This window comes from Oncorhynchus mykiss, chromosome 5 (genome assembly GCF_013265735.2).
Source record: "Oncorhynchus mykiss isolate Arlee chromosome 5, USDA_OmykA_1.1, whole genome shotgun sequence".
NCBI classification, from domain to species: Eukaryota; Metazoa; Chordata; class Actinopteri; order Salmoniformes; family Salmonidae; genus Oncorhynchus; species Oncorhynchus mykiss.
This window is the reverse complement of record NC_048569.1, coordinates 64,545,129-64,557,953: the sequence shown is the minus strand read 5'-3', so window position 1 is coordinate 64,557,953 and position 12,825 is coordinate 64,545,129. Positions and strand designations below refer to the sequence as shown.

Below are 12,825 nucleotides of genomic sequence, written 5' to 3'. Positions count from 1 at the left end.
GAATGGAGATGTACTATGTTGTAGCGTACTTGGGTGTAGGGAACTTGAAGTGTAGTGTACTCACCGGTCCAGCCTCGCGGTCTACGTCCATGATGGACAGCATCGCCCCGCGTCCCCGCAGCCAGCCAAAACAGAGCAAACACAATACAGCATGACTATCACCATTCTCACAAACACACAGCTAAAAAGCTAAAAACATGCCCCAGCCCATCCCAACCTCACATTGACCAACCACAACTACTCTAAACCCAAACAAAACCAGCTCTCCCCATTCAGTCTAACCAAACCTGGCCAACCTAATCTCCCATCATCCCCATCCCAGCCCATACCTCTGTGGTGCTCTGCGGCGGCTGCAGCAGCAGCAGCCTCCATGTGGGCCCTCTCATGGCCCTCTTTGGCAGCCAGCTGGGCCCCCAGGGCCCCGGACAGGGCCAGTAGGCCAGACCCACCGCCCAGCGCCAGGCCAGGGTGAGGGAGGCCCCCAGGGTGTGGCCCCATTTGCAGGCCCTGCAGGCCCTGCAGGCCCTGGGCCACGTGCTGAGAGAGGTGCTGCGCCTGCAGCTGTTGCTGGAGGGAGGAGAGAGAAGGAGAGAGAAAACAAGACAGGGGTTGAGTTGTGGTCTACTGGGTTAGAGGTGGACTGGACAGGGGAGGGGCTGAAGGGAGAGGTATACAGAGAGAGGTGTCACAGAGAAGGGTGTCTCCATTAATGGAGGAGCCCATGCATGGTGCCATCCAAAATGGAGTACGAGTGGAAGAAAGGAGCACCTCCCTAGGAGAGAGAGCACTGCCACAAAAATCAAACCATGGAGTGCATGGTTGGAATGATGTGAAGGCAAGAAAATCATAATTGTATTATTTTTAGTTTTTAATTTATATATATTTTTAAAACAGATAGCACTGAAATGCGATTGGGGGGGGGGGGGGCATTTATCTCAGACTAAGAATTAGTGTGATTTGAAACGTCATTCCTCTGGTTTGGTGAGGCCATGTGTTGTCACTTGGCACCCAGCGATGTGCAGCCACACAGATAGTGTCATCTCTCCTTCACTTCTCTCACTACGTTTCCTAACAGTCTCATTTCAACCTGTTCCTGTTAGGTCCACACTAAGAGACCAATTTGTGTGTGTGTGTGTGTGTTGGAAGGAGGGTGAACTGGCTATCCACAGAAAAACAAGAGAGGCAAAAATAAAGACGTATGAGAGGATGAAGGGACACACTGTATGAGGTAGAGGGGGGAGTCCACGTACCCCTATAGACGCATTTAACTCCCCCATAGTCACCTGCTTGGCGCGCTCCATGGCCTGGACCACCTGTTGTTGGTGCTGTGGGACAAACCAAGGTAACAGTGAACTTGAAAGGAAAGGTCTGAATTTTAACAACGTCAATAATAATACTTCAAGACCAGTATTACAGCATGTGGTATAAAGTATGTACATGTTTAGGAGGAATAACAGTCACGCTTTGAAGCTCCATAAGGGTTCATGTCACTGTGTAAATGTGTATGTCTGCTGCATAGAGGTATGTCACTGTGTAAATGTGTGGGCCTGCTGCATAGAGGTACGTCACTGTGTAAATGTGTGTCTGCTGCATAGAGGTACGTCACTGTGTAAATGTGTGTCTGCTGCATAGAGGTACGTCACTGTGTAAATGTGTATGTCTGCTGCATAGAGGTATGTCACTGTGTAAATGTGTGTCTGCTGCATAGAGGTACGTCACTGTGTAAATGTGTGGGCCTGCTGCATAGAGGTACGTCACTGTGTAAATGTGTGGGCCTGCTGCATAGAGGTACGTCACTGTGTAAATGTGTGTGTCTGCTGCATAGAGGTACGTCACTGTGTAAATGTGTGGGCCTGCTGCATAGAGGTACGTCACTGTGTAAATGTGTGGGCCTGCTGCATAGAGGTACGTCACTGTGTAAATGTGTATGTCTGCTGCATAGAGGTACGTCACTGTGTAAATGTGTATGTCTGCTGCATAGAGGTACGTCACTGTGTAAATGTGTATGTCTGCTGCATAGAGGTACGTCACTGTGTAAATGTGTATGTCTGCTGCATAGAGGTATGTCACTGTGTAAATGTGTGTGTCTGCTGCATAGAGGTACGTCACTGTGTAAATGTGTGTCTGCTGCATAGAGGTACGTCACTGTGTAAATGTGTGTCTGCTGCATAGAGGTACGTCACTGTGTAAATGTGTATGTCTGCTGCATAGAGGTACGTCACTGTGTAAATGTGTGTCTGCTGCATAGAGGTACGTCACTGTGTAAATGTGTATGTCTGCTGCATAGAGGTATGTCACTGTGTAAATGTGTATGTCTGCTGCATAGAGGTACGTCACTGTGTAAATGTGTATGTCTGCTGCATAGAGGTATGTCACTGTTTTACTGTGAGTTGTTGGGTACGAGCAGCATGCATGTGCATGCCTCAGGGTGTAGGTGGCTGTCAGAGAGATACTGAATGTGTTACTGATGTGTTAATGTGCATGACCGTGTGTTTTTGTGTGTCTGTGTTTGATTTGCGGTGTGTTTGCGCATGTCTATGATTGATTTGCAGTGTGTGTTCGTGTGTGTGTGTGTGTGTGTGCATGCGAGCCTGTCTTCAGGTGATCTCACCTCCTGTGACAGGAAAGGGATGAGCTGGGCACAGATCACGTTCAGCCGCTTGGCGATCTCTGTCTGCAACACACAAAAAAATAGAGATTGCGTGTGAGGACACCGTGTGTGTGCTCATCAAAGCAACACACACCCCAGAACCTGAGCAGGTCTGGCTGCGAGGGCCAGTGTTGTAAATATTTCAGCTCCTCACATTTAGTCCATGCAAATCCAAACACTGCCAAGAAGCCCGGGTAAAATATTCATGGCCAGTATCAAATGTGACCACCCATCCCAGAGTGTGCGTGGCTACCTGCTGGGGGTCAATGGGCTTAGCCATGGAAGTCTGCCAGCTCTTCCTCCCTCCATCTCCTTCTCTCACTACCATTAGTGAAGTAATCTGCCATGTGTTGTATCAAAACCATATTGTGTCTCTCTCCTCACCCCACCCCACACACAGTAATGATATGCATGCAGAGATCATGATGACAACATCATTATGACCGGGGGCCATTTTCCTGCTGACAACTAGCCTCTGCTGTACCGTCTCCCTCTTCTCTCAACCGGCCAGGCGACACAGCCCCACATACATCACACCATTCCCTACCAACTGATTTATTGACGCTGTGGTAAACTCCCACCCCCCTCCTCTTTCACACACTTCCTCCTCTCCCTTCTTCCTCTTGCCTCTCACCCCCCCCCCCCCCCCCCCTTCAACCCTCATCCTCTTCCCTTATTCTGCAGACAGGCAGTACAGAGCCCCCCCCCCCCCCCCCTCCTCTGCCACCCCCACCCTTCAGCACTTGCCTCCATAAATCCATCATCACCCTCACCAGCGAAACACAATGATTTCTTGCTAGAGAATGCCAACTACTAAATGACATCTTCAGGAGAGAGGGAGCCAGGGAGATCGGAGAGAAGGGCACGGTGGTGGGTGAGGGAGAGAGCAAAAAAAAACAAGAGACCATGAGCAAGTGAGCGCAAGAGAAAGAGCATAAATAGGGGAGTACAAAATGGGAGAGGGAAATGAAAAGAAGGGGGAGGGGAGAAGGAGGCGGGGAGGCTCTTGTGCCGTTGAGGAAATGAAAGCCAATGAGGCAGGATGCACAAGGAGGAGGACGGGGGAGTGAGAGGGAGAAAGAAAGAGACCGAGAGAAGGAAGGAGGAGGGCAGGGTGATTCGTGTGGCTTGTCAAAAGCAGAGCGATTGAGATGGCAAAACGAAGGGAGAGAGCAGACGCTCTGAAGGCAGTGACCTGATTTAAAGTGAAATTCAGCATGGACTGTATGTCTGCAGGAGAGAGGGAGGAAGAGGGAGAGACGGGATGGGGTGTCAAAGACAGAGGCACGGGGGGGGGGGGGGGTATATGATAGAAAGAAGGTGAGAAATGGAGAGAAAATGAGAGGGGGTTATATATAGACTAAGGGATATAAGGATAGAGAGACAGAGGAGGAGGAGGTGGTTATAGAGAAAGAGATAAAGGGATAGAGGGAGGGATAGAGGGAGGAGGAGGGTGAAGTCAGCAGTGGTAATAGACAGGATTTATGAGGGGAGAGAAGAGGATGTTCCGGCTGCTTTGGGAAGGAAGGGCACATCTCTCCTCTCGTCTCGTCTGTCTAGAAAAAGGAATCCGGTTTGCAAATCCTATTAATGCAACAGCAGCACAGTGCCATGGGTCCATCATAGGCAGGTTAGCATGTTGTGCTGGAGGTCAGTTCACTAGATTCTCCCAGAAGCATAGCATACATACCTCATCTAGTCACAGGTCGACTAGAGAGGGAGGTTAGACTCACCTGTTTGTGCATTTCAATATTAAGGCCGTAGGACATCTCGTAATACTGTAAAAGAGAGACGGAAATTGGTTGTACATTTGCATATATGCAGACCTACGATTAAAAAAAACACCTTTTAATGCTGGATGAGTGGGCGAGTCGATTTGCTTGGTTTTATTCATTTATTTAATGACCTCAGCTCTGGGCTATGCCAACCTGGCATGTGAGCACAGAGATGGTGGTGGTGTCAATCACTCGGTTCAGAGCAAGGATGGAAAATCGTTGTCGGGCAGAGCTGAAGTCATTTTAAAAACTGACGTTGTAGTGTGACATTCTGACATGTCATTTCCAGCAGGGTTGGTTAAGGAGTAAAAAGTGAGGGGGTTGACAGCTAGGTAGAAGAAATAAAGAAATGGCAGCGCTGAGAGCTTTTTGATGGAGCAGTGGACTCCGTCCCTCCATATTCTGCAGAAGTGTGTGTGTTCAATAAAAGGGCCCTTCCTGACGGCTGGCTGTTGTGTTCTGCCAAGATTCAGAGCTGTTGCTAGGCGACTTGCAGACTCCAAAATTCTGAGCTAAAAAGAAGAGAGAAATGGGTGGGGATGTATGCCAAGCGCTGGGGCTGTGCCAGACTGCCACATAGTTCCTTTTGCCACAGTGGGCACTGGGCAACAAACAGTCAGCTGTGGTTAGGGCGCTCTCTGATCACAGCCTCGTGTGCACATCGCCAGGAATGTGGAGGATTACCCATATCAGAGCTGGAGACAACACACGCACACTTCAAAACATACACACAATGTAATATGTGCTGTGTGTGTTTGCATACGTCTGTGGTCCATGTGGTTTCCAGTGGGTGTGATGTGTAATCCCTTGCCAGATGCTGGCATGAGTGGTACAGTGTAGTCAACAGACAGCTGTCTGTGTGTTACCAGAGAGAGAGTTGTCTTGTCTGTCTTCTCCGTCTGGGAAAGCTACACAATGGATCTCAACTCTTCTCCTGCAGAAATTAACCATCAGCATGGTGTTCGTAAGAACACCCAAGGTTGTGGATGGGGAGTGTGTGCGTGTGTTCTTGCAGGTCTCACCATGACGTAGTGTCTCTGGATCTCAGTCTTCTCTGTGGCCAGTTTCTCACACTCCATCTTCAGGCTGTAGGAAAGGTTTAGAAAAGGGCAAATACTCTATCATAATACTGTTCTAATACTGTTCTATTGTTTGGGATTCATACAGTACATCTAAAAAGAAGCCCGACAGACAGAGCCGGAAATATATTAACATTAACACAGGTCCAGATTTAGTAGGCAGTGCAGACACCTGCAGCTAGATTTGTCCCAGCAAAGATAGGATTGGGCTGGTGACAGGACATTATCACTTCAGAGCACACCAGGAATAGATGAGTCATGCTTAGCGCTCGACAGAAAGACAGAACAGACCAGGCAAGCCAGGACCAAGGTGTCATAGAAGGGCAGGGTCTCTCCCTCCGCTCTCCCCCTTCCAATCTCCCTCCCTCAGTCTTTCCCCTCCTCCCTCTCTCCTTCCCTCCATTTGTCCCCCTGTCTGACCCTTCCTCCCTCCAAATGTCCCTGCCAAGTCACCCTGTGACCATGCCGCACTAAGGCAGCCCAGGAATCCTGAGCCCAGCACGCACACAGCCCTCCTTTAAAAAGAAACGATTCACCCATTTTGAATGTTATTGTTTTTGTGCATCTCTGCATGATGTTCCAGCGATTCCCAGAGTCAATTCATGTTTATCAGAGCTATTGCCATTCAAGCAGGCAGAAATTCACTACACTGGAATTTAATAGGAGATTGTGAAAGCCATTGACCACATTTTTGCAATATTCCTACCTTGAGAAATGTGTAATTTAACTGAGGGTCCATCAACTTTCTCTTGTTTGTCTGCCTTTTCAGTCCAGGCTGCATTGCATGGTGCCGTTGCGAATGTCAGACTTGATCTGCAGGTTGAACATGCTGAGATTGTAGACTCCTAAATTGATAGTGCAGTTTGTTTAGGCGATTATACAGCTAACTAGCTACTTCATATACTGATATTGACTTAGGTATTATTGTGTGTAGCTACATTTGCTAGCTAGCAAGCCAGCCCATAGAGCATTGCACCGTGTTGTTTTTAGACAACTTGAACTGTAATACATTTCCACCTGGATGTTCACATGTTGCTACCAACCTTATTATAATGACAAAATTAAACATTTGTTTACAAAACATATTGTCCTCACATGTGTTATTTAACTCCATAAATTATATGAGTGAATTTGGGTGGATTATTCCTTTAAGGAACTAGCCAGTCAGCCAACAGCTCCCTCCCCTGTGTCCTTTACCACCCCCCCCACCCCCCTCCCAATCCGTTCTCCTCTCCACCTATCCCCTGGCTTTATTTCACCCCGGCGGGCACGCTGCTGACTTGTTTGCGTGCGGCAGATTTATGCGGGGGAGAGCAGCGAGGGCCTGGGAAATTAGAATATGATTAACACTGCAACATTACCAGGCTGCAACAGGTAATAACAGCACATCCGCTCCCCTTCAGAAGGCCCGCGCTGCCGCCCATAATTGACTAATTTATCACCGCCAGGGAGGGAGGGGGGGGGGGGGCGAAGGTGGTGGAACTGGGGGGAGGAGACAGGCGGGGGAGGAGATGAAGGGAGGATGGCAGAAAACTCGGGGGGGGATTACATTTATTCCCCTGATAGATTTTATTACAGTGGAATTGCCGCTCTGCAGAAGTCCCCTAGAACAGGATTTCTGAGAAGTGACAACTCTATCTGTTCACCTAGACCTGGGCATCTCAGAAGGGTGACTTTCCTCATGTGCGTGGTACACGATACATACAAACACTAGGCTTGGGCGGTATACCGTATAATTTAGAAAGTCACAGGATGTTTTTTCCTATACCGTCAATACTATTTCTTTGAAGTTTTTCTATAAATGTTAATATTTTTGCCACTTTTTAAGTGAACACCTGCAGTCAACTTGTGCAATACATTAGGATATAAAGCAGATCACGTTCTTCATTTCACAGGTTACATTATTTTACATTATGAAGCTTATGATAGTTCCCCAGAACAGGTGAGCCAGTCACGTCTGTTTGTAAATAGCACAACAGCAGAAAGCAGAGCAGGTGAGTTCAGCTCCCTCAAAACATGAGACATCTGTGTTATTGTGTTGTGTGACAAAACTGCGCACATTTTAGAGTGGCCTTTTATTTCAGCCCATGAAACATGGGACCAACACTTCACATGTTGCGTTTATATTTTTGTTCAGTATAGCTTCATTTTCATCAGATGACAACAGAAGCGCAACGCTATTTGGCTGGCAGCCACAAAAAAAAGCAAGGTCTTTTTTGGAAAAACGATGCATGGCCATCATATTGCTCATGTTTATCATAAAGAATGTAGCCAGTTACATTTCCTAATGTTTTGCTTAGTTAATATTGCATTTAACCAGAGAAAAGTAGGTTACACCGAGAAAAATGCCAGAGAAAAGTGGCTACACATCAGTCAGAGCCTGTCTGCTGATAAAATTCCCATTCATGAATTCTCATCCTAGTGCAGAAATGCAACTGCAGCATAAAATTAGTCCGATGAGGAGTAGAAATTACAATAAGAAGCATTTTAGATAGATGTGTGTATTTATCCCCCCAAAATCTGCGTGAAACACACAGAATGTTGCATTAACACGACCCCTAAATTTTACTTTCTAGTTATCTAAGTGGTTGAATTAAAATCAGGACACTGGGCATCAGATAGTGTTAGCTTTCTGCCGTGTTTGAGAAGTCAAAAACCTTTGGATGAGTTATCTGTACAGCTGTCACTGAGCTGGCAGGGAGAGAGAGACCGGGCGAACGAGCGACAGGGGGAGAACGAGCGGGAGCACGGGCGAGCGAGCGAGCAAGAGCCCGCAAGAACGAGCAAGATAGGAAGAGAGAGAGAGAGAGCGATGGGAGCCTGCTATGCAGCAGCGTCCTCTGCTCTCTTCCTCTCCGTGACAGCAGATAAGATGATCGTCGGAATGCGCTACAAATCTGCAGCCTGCCACCACTCAGACAACTCTGTCAGCAGAGCACCATTACCCCACGCACACACGATTACACAGAGGCATGCATGTTCACTGCACACACACTCCCTCCCTCACAAGCACACACACTGGTGTGTTGCAGAATATATTGTATGGCTGGCTCCACAGGGTTTCAGAGCTATAGTAGCAGGTGACTAATGACGATGCTACATCTGCGCTACCTCTCCTTCTCACAACCCACTACACACACTCCTGCATGGAGTTAATTAGGCCATGCAATGGCACATGTGTCAAAACGTCTTGCAATAGAGAATGAAAATGAGCGTTTCTTATTGGACGAGTCCAGGTAGTCTTTCCCCATTGCAGTCCACTTCTGAAAGTGTAAAGTTGTTTACTCTAGTAGAATGCACATGGTGCAGTTTCGATATTGGGTAGTGCATCATCAGTTCCTGTCCTCGTGTCAGTCATTGCATACATAAGAGAGCTATTTATTGCTCAGAAACGTCCTAATCAACTAGCCCGTGTCAGTTAACGTTTTTTTAGCTAGGTTTTTTTAGCGCATTGATTTTGTTGTAACGTTTGAGTCACTAAAATATCACATGAACACACAAGACAACCGCAAAATGTGTAGAATTGCAGGGGGGGGGGGGGGGGGGGGGGGGGGGGGGGGTTCCCAATGCTGGAGGGGGAAGGGGGCCCTGAGTGAAAACGTTTGAGGACCCCTGTTCTAGAGAGTCACGTAATGACAGAAGAGAAGCTGGGTGTAGGCACATTGACTAACAAATAGCCTACCAAATGTCGGAAATTATAAACAGAAAAATATCTAAAATGATGCTCCAACTTTTTATTTTCGCACGCCCTGTCAAAGTTGTTCCGCGGTCTCTGCGCTCACACACAAATGACACACCTGCGAACCACTAGACTTTCATCATCTCCCAACGGTGTGAGCGAACACGCACTAAACAAGAGCTTATTCAGATTGACGAAAGTTGGAAGAGGGGCATCGGGACAAAATGTAATTGACATAATATATACATAAACTTTTCAATATACATTTGCAATATAATTTCAATGCCGAGAGAGGGTTCAGGTGACTATCTAGGCTTCACAGTTCTGATGTACCGTAAATAGCACAGCCATAAGTATGCAAACTATTCTAACTAGCTAGCTTATGTGAGCAATTTTTCATGCATCTACCATATTACTCTTGATTAATGCAACAAAACAATATTACACTCTTGAATAATGCAACAATTCACAAGCATGTACAGATATTTAAATGGTTTGTTTTCTTGTCCATGCACTCATTCATTTAGCTGCAAGACAGTAACACAGCCAAAGTGGCACAGCTGCTAGCTAAGTAACGTTGGCTAACGACATTTGCTTCATCAATTAGCTAACTTTAGCATTGTAAAAATGAATATTTACCGCTCTCATACATACGAATATAAAAAGTACAGGAACGTTATCATACAGTGTCATTCATATTATACAGCGCTAGGTAGCAAACTAAACAAAATATCTGCATCCTCCTCACATACTAATTTAGCTAAATTCTGTTTACACTGCCCTGCTTGGAGGGGGGCAATTGTCAGGAGTGTGGTGCATGACCTCTGCAGGTAGCAGTTTACATTACAATAAAAGGTCTACCCAAGGGTATTTTCCTCAGAATCTCTGGGAAATCTCTTCTAGTGAGAAGAGGCCCAAAGCTGCAATTTAGACACACAATAGCATAGTAACCCCAAACAGACCACTCCCTGTTCTCTGTACTAACCAGCATGTGTGAGTTTACAGTAAAGATTGTGTGTGTGTGTGGTGTGTGTGTACTACACACACACACAGCTAGTTTACTGTAAAGACTCCTTTTCTGACTACATGCCCAGAGACCCACACCCGCATTAAAGCTAATTTAAGCACCAACCAGTAACCACCCCACCAAACACCCAGAAATCCTGGTTGTAGGAGTCCGGATTTCCTGTTTATTGCCTTCTGATTGTGGGAGTTTTAGGGAAAACTAGGGAATTTCTTAAAAGCACAGAATTTTAACTGCTAAACTGCTTGCTGTGATGATACACATGGATTGGATGTTTACTAACACGTTAGTTCTAGTTTGTTGACTACCAGTATAATGTTAATATGGTGACAATGATGTAGGCGGTGTAACGGTCAGCAGTAAAATGGTATGAAGGTTTGGCTTTTGACATGATTTTGCGCCTGGTCACAGACAACTGTGTCGTGAACTTAAGTCCACAAGCGAAGAGAAAAGGTGAGATAAGGAGCGCGCATAGATGCAAAAAGGAATTATACAACGAGCAAAGTGATGATGCTGTATGTGGCTGCTATGAAAGTGTACTGTGTGTGCGGGTGATCAGGGGTGTATTCATTCCGCCGATTGTTGCTAAACGTTTCTTAAACTGAAGCAAACTGAACCAAACAGGGGGGGACCTACCGGAATATGTCCAATAGAAACTATTTTTAGTTGCAAAACAACTGTTTGGACAAAGTCACCCCAGGGCCCAGTTTACCAATGTTACGTTCATCGTTAGGATCCTTAGCCTTAAGATGCTGTGGGAAAATCAGATCAGCTAGATGCAGGCAAGAGTGTGCAAGGTGGTATTGAATGCATCACTGTCTGTCACCTTTACTACTCCAATTTGTCTCGCGACCTGTGCGCCTACATTATAAATGGTAATTTTTGGGCTAGGTTGTAGCAACTTCATGATGGGTAAAAGGCAAATTCTCGTATCATTTAGTAGTCTAAACCTATCGATGTTACATTGAACTGGGTGAATGGAGTATGAACGACAGTCATCCAATATGTTGTGATAGAAAAAAATGGTTCTCCCTAATCTTAAACCCAATGTTACATCTGCTCAACATAGTCGGTTACACAAACACACTGCTGTTTTGAGCACAGTCCTGGTATCAAACAGTGCAATACTTGCAGAGCAGTAGAGAGGAGCGTGTGCTCTTGAGTGTTCACTGAGTGGCAGCATGTTAACATTCTGAAAGCCTCTCCTTCACTCTAGACCTCAATACAAAACAACAACACACTTACTAGGCTACATGTGGGCCAACGCTGCTGTTCATATGGGAACTGTTTCTGTGTCACACACTCCCCAGTCACGACGACCAGTGTGTGTGTGTGTGTGTGTGTGTGTGTGTGTGTAGAGAGACAAGAGCTTCATATTTCAGCAGCTTCTCACTGTCTCCCTTCAGTCTGCTGATTAGGAGGTTGTTTAAAGAGCAGTTGCAGAACACACACAGTGCACACACACCCACCCACACACAACTAACTTGGCAGGCACAAACAAGTATACTTCATGCAGTAATGTGACAGCTGTACAATAGGTGACCCACCCATCTAGCTGTTTAATTAATATATTCCTCTTCTATAAAAGGTCCACATATCTAGTATCACACACACACACAGAAAGAGATACACGCGCACACACACAGAATCACAAAGACAGAGAGAGACATGCAAACACACACACACACACACACAAAGACAGAGAGAGACATGCAAACACACACACAGCTCATCATTCCTAATCCCTTTACCTCCGTCTCTTTCCTGCCTCCTAATCCATTTTAGCAACAGCAATCAGGCTCCACCCACGATCAATAGGTCTAAAATACTAACCGAAGCCCTGCTATTTCTAGCCCAGATCTGTGTGTCAGGCTGCGTTTAGCTTGTCTGTCTCTGTGTGCGTGTGTGTCTGTGTGTCAGGCTGCGTATAGCTTGTCTGTCTCTGTGTGCGTGTGTGCACGCCATGTGTTTTACCCAGAGTAAGTCTGATTAGGCTGTCAGTAATAGGACTGTAATATAGAGGAGAGTGTGTTGATAAGATCCTCTGTGGGGAGAGACCTGCAGCTTGCTCGTGTCTGCTGAAGGAGGCTAAGCAGGTCACCCCTAACCCAATAGACTGGTGTCTTACCTAAACATGCTTTGCATAACAATTTGCATGTGGCTCGCTGCCATAGAACGCTATAGTAGAATCTAGAATCTGCCACAGAATGCAATATATTCGTTGGAAGATAATGGATTCAGTGTTAATCAAGCACGCGTGGTTGTTGCCAAATAATATTTTGCGTTATTAATGCTTCAGATGTTTTATGACAGGTGCAGGGAGAGCGGTGCTATGAGAAACAGGGCTGCTGCCTGACCAGGCCAGTGTTCTGGCTCAGAGACGGTTGTTGGACTGTGGTGTGATACTGTGATTGGGCCGGCTGCTGAGTGCCAGCGGTGACGCTCGTAGTGCGATCCAGAGGTATGTCTGGAATCAGCCAGGCCCGTTTGAACGCTGGCCCGCTGTTTGTATGGCGAGCCTTTGAGCTGGAGGCTTGGTGGGGAGGAGTGGAGGGTGGGGGAAAGGGGGCCATACAATAGGAGTTAGCTGGGGGAGGGGGTGGAATAGCCAATTCTGG

At 46.6% G+C, this 12,825-nt stretch overlaps 1 protein-coding gene across 3 annotated transcripts in view; it reads right to left on the bottom strand.

Annotated features, from left to right (window-relative positions):
* The window catches only part of tle2a (TLE family member 2, transcriptional corepressor a), a 48,108-nt gene that overhangs the window by 10,451 nt on the left and 24,832 nt on the right, over positions 1-12,825 (bottom strand). Inside the window, exons 3-8 of one of the 3 annotated variants that reach the window (XM_036978074.1) lie at positions 5,448-5,511; positions 4,384-4,428; positions 2,612-2,674; positions 1,251-1,325; positions 330-567; positions 65-126 (exon numbers count right to left, since the gene is read on the bottom strand). In XM_036978074.1, coding sequence (XP_036833969.1) covers positions 65-126; positions 330-567; positions 1,251-1,325; positions 2,612-2,674; positions 4,384-4,428; positions 5,448-5,511 — 547 coding nt within the window. The remainder of the gene's footprint in view (positions 1-64; positions 127-329; positions 568-1,250; positions 1,326-2,611; positions 2,675-4,383; positions 4,429-5,447; positions 5,512-12,825) is intronic. The other 2 variants (XM_036978076.1, XM_036978075.1) reach the window with 2 other exon arrangements.